Source organism: Chenopodium album, chromosome 23, assembly GCF_948465745.1.
Source record: "Chenopodium album chromosome 23, dcCheAlbu1.1, whole genome shotgun sequence".
Taxonomy (NCBI): Eukaryota; Viridiplantae; Streptophyta; class Magnoliopsida; order Caryophyllales; family Amaranthaceae; genus Chenopodium; species Chenopodium album.
Window position 1 is genome coordinate 38,563,217 of NC_137856.1, and position 24,573 is coordinate 38,587,789.

Sequence of the window (24,573 nt, forward strand, 5' to 3'; positions counted from 1 at the left end):
GATGATATCGCCGGTGGTGGTTCCTGTACCGCCGCCGCCTGCTGATCTTCCAATGCCGGTGATTTCTGCTCCGCCGCCGAGTTTGAATCCTCCGAGTAGGTTTGTTGGGTCGACTCCGGGTCCGATACCAGCTTGATTTCAATGGTGGGTTTGTTCTGGTTTGTAAGTGTTTCGTGTTCTTGTGTTTGATTTGAAGTGAAGTTGCCCCATTGATTTGTTGTTGATCTGCTACTGTTTTGGGAGTATAATACTGTGGCCAATTGAGAAACCTGGGTTTTTAATCATTTGGCAAATGATAAATGTGAGAGTCTTCTAGTGATACAGAAACAGGATTGCTCTGTGACTTGTGGATGCATTACTCGTTCGGGTACGTGTCCAAGTGTCCGCCTCGATTATTTTGTGAAAATCTTCCCTTTTTTGGCCTGAAATCAAATGAAGTGAAATGTCCAAGTTTTGGCATTAACACTTGAGGTGAAATGAAAAGTTTGAAAGTTTTGAGTATGATGGATTGAGACTTTGAAACAATGTTAAGGAGGGCTCAACATGGTTAAAATACAAGTATACAACCAATCACACATGTATATGTTACAATGATATAATTATTTTCAAGGTTGACACTTGACAGTCTAGGCACCCAGGTGTGGAAGCTGAAAAATATGTCAAAAGCTGTGGTACGACACGAGTACGTACATATGTGTCTAAGTGTCACACTCGACTAATATATGGAAAGGTTCCTTGGCAGAGTTTTTTTTTTTTTTTTTTTTTTTGGCATAATTGAAGCTCTTTAAGGCACACTCTTTTGAGCAACGAGCTGGTGGGAGCGGCCATCAATCACGGAAGCACCAACCGAGAAGGGCAATAAAAGAGATGAGATAAATAATGGCTGATAAACACAACTGTGTGAGATACTTAGCTATATGCCTATATACCATTCATTTTTGTTTCAATTATATGCTATTTTTATCCATACCTTAGTAATAGTATAATGGGAGACCTGATTTTTAGACAATGTAAAATGAGAATTGACACCATCTTTCCCCACTTCCTGTCAATAAAAACTAGTCATTCAAATTTTAGCATAATTTGTTTTGTTGTTTATTCGGTTCGTTAACTTTTAGGATTGTGATTCGTACTATGAACGATAGTTGTACAACTGCAACGGGCCCTTGTACACAAACAACACATGCCTTGTCCTTCACTTATATAGAGCACAAACTCGATAACGGGGACGGGTACTGGCAACCGATGCTCTAAACCATCACTATCTTTGAGTTCAGTGGATGACACTGCCTTTTGTTGGTGATGCTGTCGCTAGCAACTAGCTGACTCTATTGTTGAATGTTGATCACTGATTTTTTTTTTCGGAAGTTTGCCTGCCAGAACGAACAATACTTTTGTTAGCAAGAGTGCTTTCGATTCAACATCTACAATAAGGACATTAATCTCAATCATGTTTGTCTATTAGCTTAATTAAATCAAGTAGGAGAATCACCATAAACTACGCTGCACTTTGCAGATCAACATCTGCAACGATGTCTAATGATCCACATGGTGTGTACATTAGTGGTCTTTAGAGCGTCTATTATACACTCGGGCATACCTATACCTCAGAGCTTGAAAGAATGCTGTGTACACTCTAGTATAGTAGAATTTGATATGATTGAGTTTAGGTTGCCCATCAAGTCATTACTACTCAGCATTAAACCCACCTATCTACCAACCTCTAACAGCAAAAACACTTTTTTCAACACCAATTTAGCAATTAGCATCAATTGGTGCACTTTAAAGGCACTACCTTTTTTTACCTTTTATAAAAACATTATGACTCCGTTTTACCCTAAGACAACAGGCGTTATATTACCCTGCTCACAGTATCAGTAATTTTAGTTATTTTTACCTTCCAGTCAATAGATTAACACTGTCTATAATTAAACTCCTATCTATTCTTTGATGTTAATCTTACTGTTTGTAAGCCATTGAAAGGCATAGTGCTAAGATGTGTTGAACATTACTCTGTGTAAGAGTTATATGATTAATTGAATATTTGTGACATTCTAACCATAAGACCAAGGCGCGGGAGAGGGATAGACAAGAACCACAAATCAACATACTGATTACTTTAGTTAGTATATAGTATAGATTTGACTATTAGTTTCGAACTTAAAACCTGATCTTCTTTGATCCTCTTAGCTTATACGCTTTTCTCTTCAAAACGCAATGACCCAACCCATTTTAGTGTCCCTCTTTTTTAAGTGACCTTTTAACCCAACCCGACTCAAACGGTCCAACCAACCAAGTCAAATTAGGCCTCATCTAATGGCTTAAAATCCGAATACTCTTCAATAAATTTTCCAGTGTCACTTAACGCACGTCTAAACTACTGCCACACTTTGCCATCTCTGATAGCAAGCAAGAGAGACAAAAAGTCAAAAGTCAAAAGGCGAAGGCGAAGTCAAAGGAGAGAGAAAGAGAGGGGAAAGATGGCAACCATAGAAACTTGGGTAAACAACCATGATACAGTCTACACTGCAGCAACTCGCCACGCTTTTATTCGCTCCATCCGCGATGGCTCCGTTGATCTCTCCTCTTTCAAACGCTGGCTGGTTCGTTCCTTTCTCGTCTCCAAAAGTTATTCCTGTTTTGACTTTTTTTTTTTATTTTTATTAAGATAATCACCCTTTAAACATGAAGAAAATGATTTGTAACAATGTTGGTTTGTAGTTCATTTTACAATATCCAGAGATTGTATAGTCTTCTATATAATTCAGGCTTTAATTGGTTCACTCTTGTTGAATTGGGCATAAATTGATTATGTTGAAGATTATTATGATATTATTGGATTTAAACTATGTGTATTATGATGGTGAGAAAATCCCAATTTCCAAGAACAAATTTTATCAAATTTTAACTACTTAAGAATGTTTGCACTTTAAGGAATTGAACTCAGATACCTTATTACTGTATTCTTCCCTGCCCTCAGACTTGACTATTTTAACAATGTGAAAAGAATAAGGCCTCATCATGGCTTCTGTAAACTGTCTGATTAATCTTATACGAGTATTCGACATAGTGTGTGTCTATTATACTGCTGTTTCATTGGTAAGCTTGTATTTCTGTGTTTATGATTATGGCATCAATATCGGAAACACTCAGTATTTTCTCTGCGTCGAATTCAGGGTCAGGATTACATATTTGTCAGGAAATTTGTTCCTTTTGTTGCTAGTGTGCTGGTGAAAGCTTGTAAGGAATCAGATGATGAATCGGATATGGAAGTTATTTTAGCTGGTTTGGCTTCTCTGAATGATGAAGTATCTTGGTTTAAGAATGAAGCTGCAAAATGGGATGTACAGCTCAGTGAGATCACTCCTCTGACAACAAATCAGAATTACTGCAGGTGATATGCTGAACTGTCTAAATAAAGAATATTGATGAATATAGAAAGATTGAGTAACACAATTTGAAATCATGAAGACTCGATTTTCAGCTTAGGGGATGTACTCAATGTAATAAGTTCCTTTGTTACGAGTAGTTTCTAAGATAGTTGATTAATTCGAAGCAGAACCTTACCATAATCATAACAGGAATCTTTATTTTCAGTATTACCTTATGTTGATTGTGATGTGCTCACGTACGTTTTCAATCTTTAGGTTTTTAGAAAGCTTGATGCAACCAGACGTCAGTTATGCAGTGGCAATGACAGCCTTCTGGGCTATTGAGGCTGTTTACCAAGTGAGCTTTGCCCACTGTCTTGAAGCTGGCGCCAAAACTCCGTCAGAACTCAAAGAAGCCTGTGAGAGGTGGGGGAGTGAAGGGTTTGGCAAGTATTGTGAATCTCTGCAGAAGATTGCTGATCGATGTGTATCAAAGGCATCACAGGATGTGCAAAATAAAGCTGAAGCAATGCTTTTGCAAGTTCTTGAGCTAGAAGTTGAGTTCTGGAATATGAGTGAGGGACAGATGAATTAGGAGCAGAAAGAATGTGTATGTATTTGTGTTTTGGTTGTGTTTTCTTGTATGTTTTACAGCTTGAAGTTTGTTTTGAAATCTTAAAGATCCATAATTTTTAACATGAAAAGTTCTCGTAAAAGCTAGATGGCAGGCAACGAGTTATGTTACATCTGAGTAGGAAGTATGTAGCAAAGTAGAATGTGTATGCAAGTTTTACCTGTGCTCGATATAAAGGAATACTTTCATAATACTGTATTATCAGCTAATAACCTTTATTTTCAGTATTACCTTATGTTGATTGTGATGTGCTCACGTACGTTTTCAATCTTTAGGTTTTTAGAAAGCTTGATGCAACCAGACGTCAGTTATGCAGTGGCAATGACAGCCTTCTGGGCTATTGAGGCTGTTTACCAAGTGAGCTTTGCCCACTGTCTTGAAGCTGGCGCCAAAACTCCGTCAGAACTCAAAGAAGCCTGTGAGAGGTGGGGGAGTGAAGGGTTTGGCAAGTATTGTGAATCTCTGCAGAAGATTGCTGATCGATGTGTATCAAAGGCATCACAGGATGTGCAAAATAAAGCTGAAGCAATGCTTTTGCAAGTTCTTGAGCTAGAAGTTGAGTTCTGGAATATGAGTGAGGGACAGATGAATTAGGAGCAGAAAGAATGTGTATGTATTTGTGTTTTGGTTGTGTTTTCTTGTATGTTTTACAGCTTGAAGTTTGTTTTGAAATCTTAAAGATCCATAATTTTTAACATGAAAAGTTCTCGTAAAAGCTAGATGGCAGGCAACGAGTTATGTTACATCTGAGTAGGAAGTATGTAGCAAAGTAGAATGTGTATGCAAGTTTTACCTGTGCTCGATATAAAGGAATACTTTCATAATACTGTATTATCAGCTAATAACCTTGATACAAGATATACAAATACTATCAAGGTCAACTTGTACAATGCTACTCCATAAGACATTTGTGCTACAAAAGTTAGAGATTTAGCTTGTCAATCCAAGTTTTATGTACAAGCTGTGATACTACAGATGCAGAAGCACAAAAATACAGAGGACTAACATAGCGTCTGACACATTTTTGCATTAGCTTAAGTATATACAAATTGGTTGGTTTACTTCTGCGGTTCTGCCCCAGTGTTTGTTATGCTACAAAAAATACATTAGCCACCCATCAAGGGAGAGATGAGGGTCAGTCATCCAACAATATAACACCATCGTTTTTACACAGCTTCTGCTGAGATACAGTGGAAGAGCGTGTGCTTTTCACAGCCACTTTACTAGACAGTTCCTTCTCAAGCCTGTTGCGGAAATACTCCAAGCTCTCAATATCAAACCAGTCTTTTTGCATCTGCAATATGACGATAAAATTACATTACAAGGTGAAGAAATACGTGGAGTAAAGAATGAAGTAATTAAGATTCATGTACATACAAAGTATGGGAAATCAGAATCACAAAAGTTTTCTGGAGCAAATTGCATAAATAAGTTGATGAAATAGAGAACATAGCTTCCACATTCCTCATCATCCCTTTGTTGAGGCACCTGAAAATGGCATCACATATGCGTAAAGCAGATCAGGATTGTTCCTAAATATAGATAAATCTATACAAGGTTCTTTACTTCAATCAAGATCACCTTAGGTATCAAGAGAGGAATTTGGGAAATCACATTCCTGTCTTCTTCCCTGCCCTCCTCCCTATAGATGTCCTGAACAAACCTGAACCAAAGACAACCATTGAAGGTAATATAATTAACTGGGTAAGCAAACCACCAAAAGTGTATTAAGGTCAATATTCATGTGAATCACCAAATCACAATATGAATTTCAATTTCTTTGTCTTGATTAACAATGAAATTGGTTTCTTAACACAAGAAATAGTCAAACTTAGCACAATGAGATGTTTTATAAAGATTACAAGAAAATGATATACAACAAATCCTAGAATGTATAGAGTATTATATTATGAATTACCAATATAAATATCAACATATTGGCAAGTATCCATGTAATCTAAGCCACAAGATAACAACACATTATTCTTTTCTGAAAAATACAGAACAAACAAGTAGGGAGAGCAAATTTGGAAGTGAAATGCAGTAATAACAGAAACATAAGTGAAGCATCATACTTTCTAATCTCAGGCTCAAGTCTCTTTGGCTCCGCATCCTCAAGTGAGTCCAGCAGCAACATGCATGGGGTTCTAGTTTTTGAGTCAGAACTATCACCAAAGTGGACAAATATTAAGAGGCTCCAGTGACTCCTAGTGAAATTAAATAAAAAAAAAATAAAAAAAATCAAGTGAGAGATGCAGTCAATGAAAGGAACCCAGATATAACATGTTATAGCAGCAAAATTCAATAGACAGCAGCAATTACCAACAACAAACAGGAACAAACACATAATCCTTGGAGAAAATGCTTTTCTTTTTTATCCATGTCAGAACTTTGGGTCTAGTAGAAGCTTCTCGATACAATGAAAACCACAGACTATCAAGATATGTAAATGACATCCTCTTCTCTTCTGAAAAGCTCTTCCAAACCACCCTGAAAGTTATAGAATAAGAATGCTAAATGGGCCAAAAATAACAGAAAAGTTAAAATAAATGGAGTACTCAGAAGTTAATCTTACTCCATGTAATGCTCAAATGTTTCAGTATCTAGCTTCGTTCTTATCCTGGGGATAACATGATAGCCACCCATCAACTTGGATCGCTTAGCACGGGTTAAATTATCAAGAAAACAAGGTGAAGTGCGCTTAAACTTTTTTTTTATCTCCATAAATTCTGTCAAAGTTATTTTCTTTTCAGTTTTATATTGAGCTGCAGCTATGTGTACCCAGCAGGAGCGATGCTTAGATATGCTATCTCCAAATAATTCTACCAGGAAAAAAGAAGAGGTCTGTATCAGGATTTATGTAAAGCATCTCTTATGAAATGAATCATAGTGCAACAAACTACCATCGGATAGAGTTATGAGAATGAGATAATACAACTATTTATAGTGTTACAAAAGAGTATTGGCTAACAATGAGACATGAAAATGGTGTGAAAGATTACAAACAACAATATCAAACCAAAGATCTAACATAATGTCCTAATATACCAAAGACTTCCATAGAACTAGAAGGCCACAGCTGAACACATTATATCTTTAAACTAACTCATTAAAATTCACTAATACAAAGTAGTACAACAATAAGTTGATCAAAATCATTCCTTTAGTAAAAAAAAGACTTCGAAACTTAAAATTCTAAGAACAGTTTCTTGGCTACAAACAATTATAGATTTCAATATTTTGAGCACATCATGGTTAAAAGTTCTCGACAATTTGCATAATTAAGACATTTAGATCCAACAATGAAAGTAAAAAGGGGACAAGCAGTTCCTATCAATTGCTAATTTTCAAAATCTATCTGTATAAGTATAGAACAGGTGATTGTTCTAAGCCTCCAAAGTCCAAAACTCCAACACAGTAATTGCCAAAAATACCAGAAAGATGATACTCCGTAAAAATCTCTATCAATAACATTGTTTTAACTTTTAAGATAGCAATCCCTAAAATTTCCTGAATTAATCACAACAAGTCAACAACAACAAAAAATAAAAATAAAAATCTAAGATTAAGTACAAGTTTAAATTTTTTTCCAACCACTTTCTCTGAATTACTAGAATTAATCAGCATCAACAGAGTTTTCTTTTATTTCATTTGCTTTTAAAAGTTACAGATCTATCAGCTATCACTATTCACCGGTAAAAAATTAATATCAATTTCATAAATGCAAACTAACTTGCTCAAATTTCAAGAAGAGCTACCCAATTGCAATAATTTAACACCAATTTCACACCTTTTTAATTCAAGAAATTCATATAATATAATTTATTTTCATGTAATTATAGCTTTCCTGCATCATGCATAAACATAAGAAGTCACAACAAATCAATCAAAACCATAATTTAAACATTAAAACCCAATAAATTACAATTTTAACGAACCCAACAACCCAAAATTAAATACCCACCAAAAAAAAGAATACATTTTTAATATAATATAGTAGCACATAAATTGAAAATTGGCAAAAATGAAAGCTTGAAAATATGGAGAATTGGGAGGAAAGAGAAAAATACCAGCAATAGTAAAGTCGAATTCATTGGAAGGAGGCTTTCTTGTTCGTCGTCTCATCACAAAAATTGCTCTGCTCAATTTTTGAAGAAATTTCCTCTTTCACTGTATTTCCCTCTTTAATTTGTGAAATACTTGTACTTGAGATATACTTCGTACTTCACAACTTTATATATCATCTCAATATATAAATACGAAGTAAGAGGAGAAAGGTGAACCGTTTTATGGAAAGCAAATGTCGGGGTATTTTGGTAATTTCACTTGTGGTGGACTTTAATCATTTTTCTGTTGAGTTAAACGTTGAGTTGTTCTATCCATAGTCAACATTTGCAATTCCTAGTGCATATAATTATGGTTCTATATTTGTCATATTATTTCCTCCATTTTATCAATATTGTAACATTTTTCCTTTTTTTTTTTTTTAAATAGATTATACTCCTTCCGTCCAGAAAGAACAATCTTTTTAGGCTGATTTCGCAGGTATTTAAAAAGTTAAATAAAAATTAAAAGTATATCGAAAAACTAAATTTATATGGGGTTTATAAAAAAGTAAAGAGAGAAAGTAATAAAAGTACATGGAAAAATAAAATTTTATATAGGGAAGCTAATTTTACATAAATATTGTTGTAAATTGGTGGGTACTTTAATGCAAATGGAATGATCAAGTAAGGGTCAAATTTTTGGAGACAGTGGGGATAACATTTTTCCTCCGTTTCAAATGAATCGATTAATTACAACAATAAGAAACAAAAGCTTACAAAGGTCGAAGAAATCGTTTAGCTTGCACTTATGTTTATGTGCAAGTTTGTACATTATTCCATTAATGTATGAAATTATATATAAATGTTAATCTAAAATATTTACATGACACTGTTTGATAATCGCTTATTTGGCATTCCTTGTGAAAACATAAAGTTGATAAGCAAGTAGTGATAGCCTTGAAGGAATTTCTTTTACAATGCCATTTTAGATTGAATTTTGATGGTTCAATGCATCCAATGGAAGCTCAACTTTGGGGTTCGATGTTAGAGACTACCGTGATTCCGATTCAAGTCTTTTTATTGCAAAAGCTTTGGCAGTAAGCATGAATTTTCTTTACATTTGAGCCATACATCACAAACTGATACACAAAGTATCCCTGCTAAAATGGCAATGTTACAACATCAAATAAGAAATTAACAAGTATCAAAACTAATGACTTCTAAGGAAACCACAAAGACATCAACATTAAACCTCCAGCATGCCCACTGATGGTGGAAGGATGTTATCTGCAGACGATTCACAAGAAATCGAGATCAATTTTGACCTTAACTCTTCAGTTATGTCCTCGTTCCTCACCTTATCAACACCATTTAAGCCTTTACAATGGTCAAACAGTGACCTTGAACTAGACAGGTTTTCAGGTTCAGACTGCGAAATAGCAATGAGCAACTCCCTGAATAGATCCAACGAAACCACTGGAGCCGGGGATTTTATAGCCATAAACTGTTACTGAAGCCTCCTGAGGAAAGAATAACTTTGTTATATAAAAGCAGATAGCAGAGCTAATAAACCAAATTAAGAGGAACTGTAATACTCTGTCCAAAAATACTGATAACTTTCACAAATTTCATGCAGAAGTAAATGATCTGATCTGAATTTCTAATATACCACCACTAACTTAGATGAAAGAGAGTCGTGCAGTAAATCGTGCCATATCCTTCACTGTGAGAGGTTTATGCAATGTGAGTATGTGACAACTAATTTCATATAGACTAGTGCAGCGAATCGTGCATATCTTTACTGTGAGGGGTTTATGCAATGTGACAACTAATTCCGTTAAGACTTAAGAGTAGTGCAGTAAGCCTCCATCTGAAGAACCAGGATTCTTTCCTAGCTAGAGGGATTCATGACATTCATCCAACAGTTTACTCATTTATAAGAAATTTGAAGTACTATGAGGGTATCAATGACACTGGCCAAGGCAAATCTATCCAACAGTTAAGTCATTTATAAGAAAGTTGAAGTACACTACACTAGTAACACTACTACAGCCTAAGTAATTACACATAGATTGTAGTTTCAAATGTATGAAAAATCACCCAGCAACTAACATAATTACTTCTAATAAGCAACATAAACAAAATCTACAAATCCGCAATCATGTCAAAAGTTAAAACCATAATACATCAGAAGTGCCAAAAGGAACAGGTATAAGGTCACTGAATAGTGAATACAGACAGAACAGGTATAAAATCACTGAATAGTGCTATTATAAGTTTATAACTCACTAAAAAAGTGACTCAAGCCCAATTTTTGCAATCAAGCATTGGCAAAAGATAGTAAGGGTGTATGAACTGAACTGACTGAGCTGAATTTCAACGTAAGAGAACAGGCCCTAAGTTGAAGCAACATTTGAGTAAACAAAAGCACATCTTAAGGGTGTGCTCTATCCTAGTAAAATCATGTTACTCTTCCTGTAACACAATATTTACGAATTATTAAGACTTTCACATTTGCAACCCACAAATTTGACTAATAGTATACATATCTTATAATCCAATTCAACTAATATTGGCCGATTTGAGATTCAGAATAAAGTTCATTTTAACAAGATTAATCTAACAGCTACCCATTAAACTTTCTACATGTAAAATGAATGATTTTCAGGGATGGGTAGATTCAATCAAAGACCCTTTATACAGTTAAATCTTCAAAAACAGAACCAAAAAGTAATAAAGCTTAAATCACCCAGAAATATGGTGGATTAAATTTGAGCAATATATTCACATGAAATATATCAATAATGTAGAAATAAAATTAATATGAGAAGTTGATAAGTGGGTACCTGAAGTTGAAGAGAGATCTGAAAAGCGAAGAGAGATAAAAATGAGAAGGGTAGTTTGTAGGATAAGAAGAAATATGAGATGTAAGAGCACTTATAGTATTATTGTAGACTGATTGATTTGAGGATAGACTATAGAGGATTAATAGAGATGCTTCCGGAAAATTTAACAGGGTCCACTCAACCAATTTTTTATCCAATTGTTAGTTTTATTGGAAACTTTGCTTGGATTTATTGATTTCAAGTTGGGTAAGCTAAAGCAAGTGTCAAACACCCATCCAAAAAAACCAAACTCGAATTTCAACTTGTTTATGTACAATAATTAACACGATTTAAATAATGTATCGAACTCAATCCGGACACTCTATTGATACATAATAGGCTATGATATTATGACTCACTTTGACTGACACATTACATTGTTATTAATCTGTCTATGTGCGAGTTTAAATAATAATATCGAAATAAGGTACCCAAGAAACAAATATGTGTGGACTAAGCTCTAATTGAACAATACCATAATAATGAGGAAATTAGGATGAGTGTGCAGGCCCAACAATCTGGCTGAACGTGGCCCAGCCCCAATGTTCAAGCAGTTCATTTGCATTGAAAATAACGAGAATTCCCAACATATTACTTTCTAGTCTCTTTTTTTTTGTAACGTAACGAGAATTCCCTTGCAAGTTGGGGGATATAAGGGATCCAACTTTCTTGGGGTGAGAATCGAACCATTGAAAATTTGGAATAATGGATATTACTTGCTAGTCTCTTTTTTATTGTAACGTATCGAGAATTCCCTTGCAAGTTGGGGGATATAAGGGATCCAACTTTCTTGGGGTGAGAATCGAACCCCTCTCACATGGGTGGTAGGAGGGCCTCCAACCACTAGGCCAACCTTGATTCTCTTAGTCTCTTTTTATTTGCTATATATTGTGACATTGTGTTGGACTTTTCAGAAAATGTTGCTACATAAGTTTCAATGTGCTTTTGTGTGGTATCAATGTTTAGCATTTTCAATAGTGTAATGAAATGAACTTCATCAATGATAATCTAAGAAAAAAGTGCAATTTTAGACATTTGAATTGTGAAAAAAGCAATACTGCAAAAAAAATGAAGATAGACCAAGTAGAATACTAGTATGATTTTTAATTAAAAAATTTGATAAGGAAAAACGCAATTGTAATTTATAAGTACGTATAAATACGTTATAGAATATATAACATTAACAATCAACTTAAACTTTTAATTGAAAGAGTTTATTTGGTTAAATACATGGTATCTAAATGACATAATCTCGAACCCTAAGAATATATAGATAACTAATTAAATTAGCATAGCCCCAGTAGCAAAAGTCAATACTCCATAAAAAACCGTCTTCGTCGGAGAGAAAGGTGTGATAAATGAAGAAGCCGACTTCTTCTTCTTTTTGCAGTCATTGTCGTCGTCGTCGTCATCGTCATCATCATCGTCATCTTGCTTCTTCTTGTGTTTTTTATGGTGCTTCTTACCATCATCATCGTCGTCGTCGTCATCAGCATGGGCTATAAGGGTGTTAGCTATCAAGAGCATAGCTAATGAAAAGACTATAATCAACTTCTTATTGCTTAGTCTCACCATTTTTGAAGTAGGGTAATTAACAAAGGTTTAAATGAAATGAGATTATAAATTATATGTGTAGTAGGTTAACATTTGGTGTTCTTTTTATAGTAAAAAAAGCTTAGAAAAAAATATGGTACGTCGTATTTTTAGCATGCAATCGAATATTAATACGGTGTAGTACAAAATCTTTTATTTTAGCATGGTACGAGATCATAATAATAAATATAATATATACTTGCATATAAATAAGAGAATTTGATTATGAATATAATGCGAGTGAATGCTAATATATTTGATCGACTTTACTAAAGGAGGAACTAAAAAAATTAAAATTTCTTTATATTTGCATGTGTGCGCATGAGGTATAGTTATGAACTTAAGCAACTTATGATAGAGATATGGAGTAATATAATTCAAATTTGTAAAATTAACGGATTGATTTTCTATACTTGCTTTGATTAATCCGATTTATAGTAATAAAATCCCGCTCATCTTTCACTTTTAAATTAAAAATAGGAAACTTTGTCAATTATTACCACCCAATTAAAAACGTACTTTTATTGTGATTCATTATAAATTGTGATTCATTATAAACGATTTCATGATTAACCTTCATCTGTTTTTCCGTGACTTTATAATAAGAATATAAGATTGATAGATGCCACCATTATGCGTTATTCATATATTGGTCCTTTTTTTTTTTAACAGTAAATAATGCATATATATACATGAGTGAAAACAAGGTAAATTGATTGCGACCTTAAAATACATGCTTTAAAATCTAATCTAATATATTTAAAGGGGAGTTTTTTCCCAAGGTTTTAGAGAGCCATGTAGGATTTAATTTTCTTAGCACGCCATGTAGGATTACAAATTTAGTTTTAGCCAATTAAATAAGAGATTATTGATTTCTTGTATAATTAAATAATTCAATATCGCGTAAGCAAAATTGACGAATGAAATTTTTAAGTTAAAATTAATTATATATAAAATATTATCTTTGATAGTATGAATTTTATCAAATATTTTAAAATAATATAATAATAATTTTAATCACATAAATATAAAATTAAAAAAAATACTAACAAACCGTGTATCGCACGGGCTTCATCTAGTGTTATATATTTTGATATATTTCCTATTTCTGCAAGATTGTTACCTAAACATTCTCTAAAATCAAATCATCCTACATTAAATTCTCTCTCTCTCCACAAGAAGCATGCCAGCTTTACCTTAGGTTGTAAATTTAACAGTACTACATTTCAAGCGTATTTCACCTCACAAATATGTATTGACAGCATTACTCAACTTAGCATGAGCTTTCATATTTTGAGCAGCCGTTTTTTTTGTTCCGGTAATGTGGCACACGAGATTGAATGTGGATGAAGTGATGAACCATAGATCAATTAATGAATTGAACCAATTGGCCTGGTTATTTGTTACTCTCTATCTCTCCGACACATCGATGATATTTGAGGACTCTTCCCTCTCTCTTTTCACGTACCTCTTTCTAGAGTTTCTACTAACGTACAAAGTATAGTATTTTACTTATATTTTAAAACTTGTCTTCTTATATATAATATGAGCTTATGTTATCACTCCACTAAACTTGCTTATAAGTAACTCTGAAATTAATTATTTTTCATCTAAACATGTTAAATGTGAATCAACTAATTCAAAATTAAGTGAAAATAGCATGACCTTAGAAAGAAGTTTAGTTATATTTAAGGTGTCATTTAATGGATAATGATGTTACAAATTAACTTATGGACATTGTATCGATGATAATAATAATAATAATAATAATAATAATAATAATAACATATTCGTACGTGGTTTTTTATCAATTTGAAGATAAATATTATAAAATGGTGGTGTAATTATACAATTACTTTGAGAGCAATTTAGTAGTTTAATTAATAAAAAAAAATTAAATAAGCAAAAGAAAGGACTAGAAAATATACTACTTCATTAAACAAAAAGTCAAAACTTTGACTAAATAAAAAGTACATTAATTTTTTTATAAAAAAAAAACACATAAAAACGGTCCAAGACCTACAACAATAAAGCGAAAAAAACATAAAATGATAAAACTAAGACGACAACAAAGGAAATCCCAAAACTACCCTTAAACATTAAAATCCTTAAAAGAAGTTGCAAAAATAGGGAGAGAAGGGTAATGGCAAGGCAATTGCCAAGGCTTCATCATTGGATAATAACAATTATTATTATTAATAATTTGTTCTGCTGAATTAATATTTGAAGACGATCCTCTGACAACCTTCCCAATCTCTATGACTGACTCCAATGCATCCAATCGCTTTTCGAGCTTATCTTTCAGCGTTTTCAGCTCATTGTTTTCATCATCCAACCCAACTAAAACGTCAGATATCTCATTTATTTTCTTTATTATCTCTTTGTTTTGTATTTCCAATCCGCTAACCTCTTTCAGCAGATTGTCCAGATGTTTCTGCTTCTTCTCCCTTGATCTTCGTGCCGATTCGCGGTTTGAATCCAATCTTCGACGCTTTTTTTCGTCGATGCTGTTACACCCTCCTCCTGATGATCCTGAACTTATCACTGCTTTCGACGACCTTTTTCCGTCGCTTTTTGTTGACGCTCTCATTTTTATAAATTTTTCGAAAATTTCACAAAAAAAATTTAAAAAAATATTTTTAAAAATGGGGTTTTTAAAACGAGTTTATATCTGAGAAAACGTAAAACCAGTAGAGAAAAACGACGGAGAAAGATTGAGCAAGACGAGCGCGTCGTAACAAGGTTATGTGTTTCATATAGAGAGATTTTTAGATGATTAATTCATGGGTTTTTGTAAAATTTCATGGGATTTTTTTGTTTTTTTTTAGAGAGAGAAAGATATAGGAGAGAGAAAATGGATTAGATAGGAGAGAGAAAGAAGGAAGGAAAAATGGGAGAGTTGGTGAGAAGTTATCTTGAAAAAAGGGTATAAATAGGAGAAAATAAATGGATGAGAATGGTAAAAAATCGTCTATGGGTAAGTCCTTAGGTGTACTTTGGAACAATAATATGACGTTTTTGCCCTCTTGTTCTTTTTTTCCTTAAAAAATATTTAGTAAAATATGAGGATTAAGGAATTTCCCGAAAATAATATAATTTAATTTCGGTAAAAATAGGTTAATTCAATAAATCTAATTTCAGTCCAGTAAAATTTGTGAAGATTTTTCAGTTGGAAATTGATATGGCTTTCCAATGAGACAACTGCTTTTTTTTTTATTATGTTTTCTCGAAAACTGTTGAATTAATTGCGCATGATTAGGCACACGTGACATTTCAATAACCTTGAAAAGTTGTTTGTTTTTTTTTTTTTTTTTTTTTTTTGGTGCAAACGAGGGGCAAGCCCCTAAAGAAAGAACAAACTAAACAAACTAGAAAAAGAAAACAAGACAGCAAACAAAACAAACCCAACAAAACTAAAAGCTACAGCTACTGGACTTCGAAGCTAAAGGCTAAGCTCCATCATCTGGTACCCTCCTTGGCCTCGTGACTCCCCCCAAATCCTCCAATAAAACAGCACGAAGGTCCTCCGGGACCGCCTCAAATAGGACAAGTTTCTGAGTAGACGTTACACCAAAGTTAGCCAATCTATCCGCTACTTGATTAGCTTCCCTGTAGCAATGTCCTATTGTAATTTCCCAATCACTTCTCATGATAAGGGCCTTACACTTTTGAATTAAATGAATAAAAGGAGAGGTCGGAGGAGTAGGATCCACCAACATACGAACAATAGTCTCAGAGTCCACAGTTACTTGCACCCGACGATGTCCACCATTCCAAGCTATAGCCAATCCACGCATAACTCCCAAAATTTCAGCTTTCGTACATGAGCAAATGCCACAGTTCATCGCAAACATTTCGTACAACTCACCCCTGTGTCCTCTGATCACACCCCCTGCTCCGGCTTGCCCCGGATTCCCCTTCGAGGCTCCATCAGTATTCAAGCGAACCCAACCTTCTCTTGGGAATTCCCACCTCACCAGCGTTTCCTTATACTTTCTTTTGCCTTGAATTCTGCTTATGACATTATTATCAAAGGCCCTGCAAATATCACCAACTCTTGTCATTATGAACGCACACTGGTCTAAAGGAATATCCACATCCCTAGAGAAAGTACGTTCGTTTCGCCACCTCCAAAGCCACCAACAAGTGATAGCAAAAATACGAGGCCACTCTTCTCTGTTTTCAGCATTGATCCCTTTCAAATTATCTTCTAACCACTGGGCAAAAGAGCTTCCCTGCCACTGTAAATCAAACTTCACCCCAAGTTTATCCCAGACTACCCTTGCAGCTGGGCAACCTCTTAGAATATGACTAATATTTTCTTCGACAAATCCACACATAAAACATCTCGGATCGCTAGTCAAACTTCTCAAGAATCGAGTGGCATTAGTCATCAATTTATCATGCTGTGCTAGCCACAAGAAGAAACGGATGCGTTGAGGAACTTGTAGCTTCCATATATAACTCCAATTGAGATTCTGAGATAGCACCTCATTATTTGGGTTTCGAATTATCTGCAGTGCTGACTTGATGGTAAAACCACCATGAGGCGAACCTTTCCAGTAAACAGTATCAATAACATCTTCATCAGCTATCAACTCATGAGATTGTATAATTTGTAGAACCTCACTAGGCAGAAAATCAGCGAATTGATCAAATAGCCAGCCTTGATTTTCATCCCAAAAGTCTTTCACCTTTGCATCAATCAAGAAATCTGGGGGTCTAGCAGTAGTAAGCTCAATCAGTGGCTTATCTGTTGCCCATCTTTGCAGCCAAAATCCAGTGTCTTTCCCATTGCCAACAGCAGCACCAATCCCCTGTTTCAAAATATCCACATTCTCAACAATTCCACGCCAAGCATTGGAGGCATCCGCTTTGTGAACAAACATATCCACATCACATCGTCCTCGACAATACTTGCTTCGAAGAACTCGTGACCAAAGAGCATTAGGTTCAGTAATTACTCTCCATCCTAGCTTACAAAGAAAAGCCGAGTTGACTTGTCTCATTGATTTTAAACCGAGGCCCCCACTCATCTTAGGATCAGTCACAGTATTCCAATTCACCAAGTGTATTCGCCTTTTTTCCTCAGTGCTACCCCATAGGAAAGCTCGAGTTTTGCTATCAATTTTATCACAAATTCCTCTTGTCACTCTTGTAGTTTGCATAGCATAATACGGGATAGAGGACAATGAAGATTGGATTAGAGTAGCTCGCCCAGCCATAGATAAGGTTTTAGCTTTCCACCCATCCAATTTTGAATTAACTCTGTCTACAAGGAACTGATAATTTTCATTAGTTACCCTTCCATTAATGACAGGGACTCCAAGATAATTACCAAGGTCTTCTGTTTCTTCCATCCCCAGTGCTGCACATATATCAGTTCTTGTATCAGCAGCAGTGTTACCAGAAAAATAAATTCTGCTCTTGCTTAAACTAACTTTACTACCCGAGTCCTGGCAGAACTTATCCAAGCAGCATCTCATCAGTTCAGCTTGATCTTTTGTGGCTTCACAAAATAGAATAAGATCATCGGCAAAGGCAAGGTTGGAAATTGAAGGTCCATTCCTACTAGCTTTAACCGGTTTCCAAGCTCCCACTCTACATTCCCTATCAATCAAATGAGCAAGACGCTCCATACAAATCACGTATATATAAGGTGATAATGGGTCTCCTTGGTGAATTCCTCTAGACGGGGAAAATTCCTCAGTAGGCTCTCCATTCCACAAAATTCTCAACTTAGTAGAACGAATGCACAGCATCACAATGTCAATAATTCTTTGAGGCAAGCGCAATTCTAATAAGGAATCCCTGATGAAAGACCACCTTAAGCGATCATACGCCTTCTCAAAGTCAATTTTCACCGCCATATATCCTACCCTTCCTTGTTTTCTTCTCATTGAGTGTATCATTTCTTGAACAATAATAATATTGTCCGTAATCTGTCTCTTGGGAACAAAGCTACATTGAGTCGGGGAGATTAGATTTGGAAGAAGCGGTTTGAGCCTATTCACCAGAACTTTTGTCACAATTTTATATGTAATATTACACAATCCAATTGGACGAAAATCTTTTGCAGCTTGAGGAATGTCTCCTTTTGGAATTAAGACTAGAAATGCATCAGTGAGACCATCAAGAAAGCATCGACCTTCAAGGATATCCATCACTGCTCGAATAACACTTGGACTAACCAAGTTCCAAAATCTCTGATAAAAAAGGGGTTGAAACCCGTCTGGTCCCGGAGCTTTATATGGATCCATACTAAAAAGAGCTTTGTGGATTTCACATTGTGCAAAAGGTCTATTTAAAGTCTCCCAATCATCCTCACAAATATGTGGAAAATAATTACAGAGTAAATCAGACTGACCTATACCTTGATTATCATCCGAAAACAAGTCTTTCCAGTAATTGACAACTAAAGCTTTGACCTCATTAGAATCCGAAACCCAATTGCCAGCAGCATCTTGCAAGGTTTCAATACGGTTTCTTCTTCTTCTCATAACTGTAGATAAGTGAAAGTAGCGGGTATTTCTGTCACCATCCACAATTGCCTCTGTTCTTGATTTCTGAAACCAGAGAATTTCCTCCTGTTCCAAGATCTCTATCATCTTCTTTTTCAGCTCAACTTCCAACTTTAAGATGTGCATCGGAGCTCCATTAGCTAAAGCTCTTTGAATGCCTTCCAACCTTGCCCATATTTCAGATTTCTTCCGAAAAATATTGTGAAAGTGTTCCCTATTCCACACATTCAGATTATGCGCGAATTTCTTCAGAAAAGGAACTAACGGTTCAGTGTTGTTCCAATTAGCAGCAACAAAATCATCAAATTTTTCATGCTTAATCCACGCGGCCTGAAATCTAAACGGCTTAGTAGCCATTGGAAGAGGGGCAAAACCATTAGTATTTATCAAAATCGGACAGTGGTCAGAGGAAATCCTAGTCAAATTGTGAACTGCTCCCTCTTCGAATCTCAACCTCCATTCAACATTGGCAAGGCCTCTATCCAATCTAGCAGCCTTATAAGTGGCTGGAGATAATCCTCTACTCCAGGTGAACTTCGGACCCGAGCATCCAATATCTATTAAGCCATTCGAATCAACCCAATTTGAAAAATCTCTAACTCGACGCTCCATCTCACTACCACCATTACCAATCCGCTCTGTCATGGATAAAGTGTCATTAAAATCACCCGCCAAAAGCCACGGGCCATTGAAGCTTCTTTTAATATTTTCTAAAGACTCCCACAACTCTTTTCTCAAGGAAGAGTCCGGACTAGCATATATTGCCGAAAACATCCAAGGTTCTTCACCTCTTCTTTGAATCTCAACAGTGATGTGTTGAGTGTGATTATCCATCACATTGACAGTAACAAGCTCCTCCCTCCAAAAAAGCCAAATACCACCACTAAATCCTTGCGCGTCAACTCTCGTCTGACCCGAAAAACCAATTCGATCACAAATTTTTTGAGCTTGATCACCACTAATGTGAGTTTCCACTAGAGCTAAAATAGTTGGGTCATTAATACGAATTAGCTCGCGAATTGCAGCTAACTTATTACCCACTCCTTGCACATTCCATACCATAATCTTAATCGACATATTAAACATCGGGAAGATTGGGTAAGAATCAAAAACATTCACAGGAATGTTAGGCAGAACGCTCAAGAACGCGTCTCTCAACGCTTTCATTGGGCCATCGGTCCTCATCGGAATTGATACCTCGAACAACATGTCCGGAGGATTGTGTTCCGGTGGCAGGAATGTATTCACTTGGAGTACCGCTCTGTTCGCTAGAGGATGGACTTTGACTTGAGTAGGGCCGTCCATCGGGTAATCCATGAATGCCGTGTACGATGGGGGGATTTGGGTCTCCAAAGTAATCGGTACTCTCGGATAATTCATTGTCACTTCTTCTATCACGCAACGCAGAAGGGGTTTGCGAGGCAATAGAAAGGTGTTGCTGAGATTTCTGGTGAATTGAAATTGGAGGACTAATTCTGGAAGGAGAATTCAAATAATCAGAATCCTCACTCACGTTACCTTGGGGATCAATATTTTCCTTGTTTAAAGGGAAATTCGATTTTCCAAAGGAAACAGGGGAAATATTTTGGAAATTTTTGATATGTTTGGGACTATTCTGTTCTTGAATATTTATCCTTTCCTCCTGTAAAGATTCTGCCAAATCCACATGTGATTGAATTTTCAAATCTATCTCCATCTCATTGTGAGATTTTCCAAAAGATTTATCCTTATTCTTATTCAGAATATCTTCTCCTAAATCAACTGCTCCACTTAAAATATTGCCACTTCCGGAGGTCGAGATTGATCCTCCTGCCCCATTACCTTCTGCCGTGGGATTATTTCCCAAAAATTCTTCAGTAGTTTCCATATCTTTCTCCTGGTCTAAAACACCAAACCTAGACCCCATAGGTCCCTTGTCCTGGTTCACGGTTTGTTGACCTGCTTTCTTGGTAGCTTTCTTATGTAAATTGTCCTGGTTCTTATTAAGATCAAGACCTTGACCAGAATTAGATCCTTCTGCTTGCTTCTTTGGATTTTCAACCCTAGTCTTAGGAACATATTTCCTAGTATTTCTCTGAACAAGCATCCATGATCCATATTGATCACACTCCTCAGGTCTCACTCGTGGAACAGGATTCTGTTGTGGGCTAGTTATCTTCTGCAATTTCTTTTCTCCATTCTCATCTATGACAATCTCTAGTGAACAATCACTTTCCTTATGACCTAGTTTGCCGCACTTGAAACAAATTTGTTTCAACCCTTCATATTGGACTCTCCAGACCCTACCATTGAGTTTAAATTTTGACAGAAGAGGCTTGGACAGGTCTACCTCAATGCTAAATCTCACATATTGACCTCTACTCATAGCTTCAGTGTTTCGGTCAATACTAATCACTTTGCCAATGCTTGAACCAATTTGATGCAGGAATTGCTTGTCAAAATATTCGACTAACAATTGAGGGATCCTTACCCAAGCCGTGAGGAATTTAATAGGAGCCTCATCCGCAACAAAATTCGGCACCCACTTTCGGATAGTCAAGTAGCTATCTCCTATTATCCATGGCCCTTGAGTAAGCACAAAATTATAGTCTTCCATGTTAGTAAACCTTACAATATAGTAGGCATATCCAACATCAGTTAAGGAGATATCCCCCTTTAATGACCATTTCAATCGAAGTCTCTTGATAAGAACTTCATACCCCATTTTCTTATCAAAGAGTTTGATAATTAGGGCGTTTCTCCACGGCCTGCGCAGCCTTTGCTTTTCCTCCTTAGTAAGCAGAAAATTAGGGCATGATTCATCATCAGATTCACAATCCAACGGAACATCATCATCAGTATCAAAACCATCCAGGTCCTCTATCTGGGTCTGGTATCTCAGATTTGATCCATTGCCTCCACTAGCCATACTGCTATAAGACACCTTCGAACCCTGCATAGAGTTTGCTTGCGGAGATACTGCCTCTATCTCATTCATTTCCACATCCTCTCCCTGATGCAGGGTAGTATTCAGAATCTCTGGAGGATTATCTGGAGTGCGCTTGAATTTCTTACTCGATCTCCGAAGCACATCAGTTTCCTCAGTTGAAAGTTCATTCGCTCTTCTCTCGCTCTCGCTCGCCATTCAAAGAGATTATTTATTATATTACTTAATTGAATAATTGGTGAATACTGAAAAGTTGTTTGTTAAGCTATTGTTATTTCTGTTTAACTAACCGCTCTCTTTGCAAATTGATTAGCTTCCTTGAAAGTTTCCTTAATTACGTACTTATCATAGGAATATATCCAAAGCTATAGTATGTGTGATATATCAAGTATTCTTTTGAGGGGAGACATTTTTGGAAACAATTAAAAAAAACAATAATAATAATAATTAAAAAAAAAACCCACCTTATTCTAAAAGTACGGAATATATCATCCATTGATACTCAAGCAATCAAGCTCCTATATGGAGTACTAACTTTTTATTTTTACCTTACTAAAATTAAATAATTATTGTCAACATTCTTCATATTTGTTACTCCGTAATTTTTAAACTTTGGACGTACAACTTTGTAGTTTGTACGGGTATGTCTTGTTAATTCAACGACAATGATGGGTTGGACTTTGTTAATTTGTTTCTCTAGGATTTGTGTCGTTCACTAATGCTTCTTAATAATAATAACAAGGACAATATTAAGAATTCCTATTAAAAAAAAAATGGGAGGACAATATTAAGAAATTAAGATCCGACGTTCTACATCGTTATTCGTGATGATTATAACAACCAATTTTAAAACGCAAAGTATAGATTAGAGACCTATTTTGTCTGTATCCTAATCTAATTAATAAATTGACTTTTTGTTCATGTATATTTGTGACAATTTTGTACTCCGTATTGTTTAATGTTAATCTCCCAATCCAACAACAAACTGCAACTTCATAGTCTTTGCGTGAGTAGCATGATTAGATAAGATCATATATAAGTTACAACACTTACAACTTACAATGCCAAAGTAAAAATAACCACTTCAAATTTGCCAAATATTTATATATCTCTATTTTTTTTTTGAAGCAAAGGAAAGGGAACCTTCATTAAGTGGTGGACAAATTGTCCATAAGTACATACGGTGTTACATCACTAGGACAATGATTAATCCATACTTGCTCATCACCGAAAGGCACCAATTTTGCCAAATGGTGCGCTACAAAGTTCCCACTCCTCTTTACATGAGACCAAATAACGGAAGAGAAAAACGAACAAACATCAAAGACATCTTCTAGTATAGAATCTAAATCCGAGAGGAAAAAGGAGGCCTTAGATAGACGAGAAATAATACTCAAGCAATCCGACTCAAGAATGATGTTTTTGTAGCCATATTTGCGTGCAAGACGAGCAGCAAAAAGGATAGCTTTACCTTCCGCAATCTCAGGGGGCCATCTGCATTTTGTTCTCCTGGTACCCGCAAAAAGAACCTCACCCTTGTGGTTTCGAGCAACTGTCCCAGCCCCAACCCAGCCTTCAACACAAAGAGAAGCATCGCAATTGATCTTGACAGTGCCTTCAGGGGGAGCAGACCATGAAACAGAGCTTTTCTTCTTTGCAGCAACCTTCGAGCCATAAATTCGAGTGGCATACTTATCATAATCAGAAACCAATTGCTGCATTCTTGTTATCACGATGCTGTGAGGAGTCTCTTTGCCATTAAAGACCTTCTCATTCCTTCTAGCCCAAATTAACCAGAGGAGGGCAGCCCCCCTTTGAAGCATTTTCTCATCTCCTGCACACCACAGTTCAAACTGATCCTTAAAATCAGAAAATGCGCCACCCCCGATCAGCTTCTCACACTTTGCCTCCACCCACAAGTCCATGACAGCCTCACAATTAAAGAAAGCATGCTGTAATGTCTCAGCTTCCTTACCACACCACGGGCATGTATCATCATCGGTCATATGCCTGTACTTAAGTAAAGCACGCACAGGGAGGGAATTTGTGCATATTCTCCATAATAGGTGGCGAACCTTTGGAGTGGTTCCCAGCTTCCACAAATTAACCCAAGACTTATGAAATAAGTCTAAGTTACACTTCTTCCCTATCATATATGTTGTCTTCACTGAATAAAGCCCATCATTTGTAAACGCCCAGGTCAGTTGATCCTCTGGGAAACGAGAACTCAATGGGATGGCTGTAATACAATTCACATCACGCTCGTTAAAGATACTTGCAAGAAGATCAGTGTTCCAGTCACATTTGTTAAAATCAATTAAATCACGCACAAAGTTGACAGCATCACTTCTAGGGGAAAGAATTCTGCTCCCATTCTCGTCTGCAACCCAGGGCTCGTCCCAGATATTAATTTTGCAGCCATTACCTACTCTCCAGATCAAGCCCTCCTGCACTAAAGGAATAGCACCCCACAAGCTGCGCCAAGCGTAACTACTGACTGGGCTCAAAGACACCTTGAGGATATCTCCTTTTGGGTAGTACTTCTTGCTAAAGACACGACCAAGAAGCGAATTGGGGTGAGAAATAAGCCGCCAAAT

At 36.0% G+C, this 24,573-nt stretch overlaps 3 protein-coding genes, 1 long non-coding RNA gene and 1 pseudogene across 4 annotated transcripts; 2 read left to right on the forward strand and 3 right to left on the reverse strand.

Annotated features, from left to right (window-relative positions):
- The first annotated feature begins 2,181 nt into the window (after window positions 1-2,181).
- Window positions 2,182-4,202, forward strand: LOC145608995 (bifunctional TENA-E protein-like). The gene is made up of 3 exons (XM_081664572.1): window positions 2,182-2,603; window positions 3,177-3,394; window positions 3,648-4,202. Exons 1-3 carry the CDS (start codon window positions 2,481-2,483, stop codon window positions 3,964-3,966), a joined length of 660 nt encoding a protein of 219 aa, XP_081520698.1. The 5' UTR covers window positions 2,182-2,480; the 3' UTR covers window positions 3,967-4,202.
- LOC145607597 (putative bifunctional TENA-E protein pseudogene) lies at window positions 4,110-4,599 on the forward strand (annotated as a pseudogene).
- Window positions 4,600-4,788: 189 nt separating this feature from the next.
- Window positions 4,789-8,235, reverse strand: LOC145609017 (putative ubiquitin-like-specific protease 2B). The gene is made up of 7 exons (XM_081664594.1): window positions 8,076-8,235; window positions 6,581-6,827; window positions 6,328-6,495; window positions 6,081-6,212; window positions 5,587-5,668; window positions 5,383-5,493; window positions 4,789-5,299 (listed from the first exon to the last, which is right to left on the reverse strand). Exons 1-7 carry the CDS (start codon window positions 8,128-8,130, stop codon window positions 5,141-5,143), a joined length of 954 nt encoding a protein of 317 aa, XP_081520720.1. The 5' UTR covers window positions 8,131-8,235; the 3' UTR covers window positions 4,789-5,140.
- An 876-nt stretch (window positions 8,236-9,111) lies between these two features.
- On the reverse strand, window positions 9,112-11,082 carry LOC145609105 (uncharacterized). The gene is made up of 2 exons (XR_014105978.1): window positions 10,898-11,082; window positions 9,112-9,571 (listed from the first exon to the last, which is right to left on the reverse strand). It is a non-coding gene; the product is annotated as an uncharacterized LOC145609105 (long non-coding RNA).
- Window positions 11,083-14,621: 3,539 nt separating this feature from the next.
- On the reverse strand, window positions 14,622-15,119 carry LOC145607598 (bZIP transcription factor 53-like). The gene has a single exon (XM_081663199.1). The coding sequence runs from the start codon at window positions 15,117-15,119 to the stop codon at window positions 14,622-14,624; it is 498 nt and encodes a 165-aa protein (XP_081519325.1).
- Between the last annotated feature and the right edge of the window lie 9,454 nt (window positions 15,120-24,573).

Coding starts and splice junctions, on each gene's coding strand:
- LOC145608995 (XM_081664572.1), top strand. CDS start 2,481: ATGGCAACCATAGAAACTTGGGTAAACAACCATGATACAGTCTACACT. Junction 2,604..3,176: donor CCTCTTTCAAACGCTGGCTG/GTTCGTTCCTTT, acceptor CGTCGAATTCAG/GGTCAGGATTACATATTTGT. Junction 3,395..3,647: donor ACAAATCAGAATTACTGCAG/GTGATATGCTGA, acceptor TTCAATCTTTAG/GTTTTTAGAAAGCTTGATGC.
- LOC145609017 (XM_081664594.1), bottom strand. CDS start 8,130: ATGAGACGACGAACAAGAAAGCCTCCTTCCAATGAATTCGACTTTACT. Junction 6,213..6,327: donor TTTGTTCCTGTTTGTTGTTG/GTAATTGCTGCT, acceptor TAATTTCACTAG/GAGTCACTGGAGCCTCTTAA. Junction 5,669..6,080: donor CTTGAGCCTGAGATTAGAAA/GTATGATGCTTC, acceptor TCTTTGGTTCAG/GTTTGTTCAGGACATCTATA.
- LOC145607598 (XM_081663199.1), bottom strand. CDS start 15,119: ATGAGAGCGTCAACAAAAAGCGACGGAAAAAGGTCGTCGAAAGCAGTG.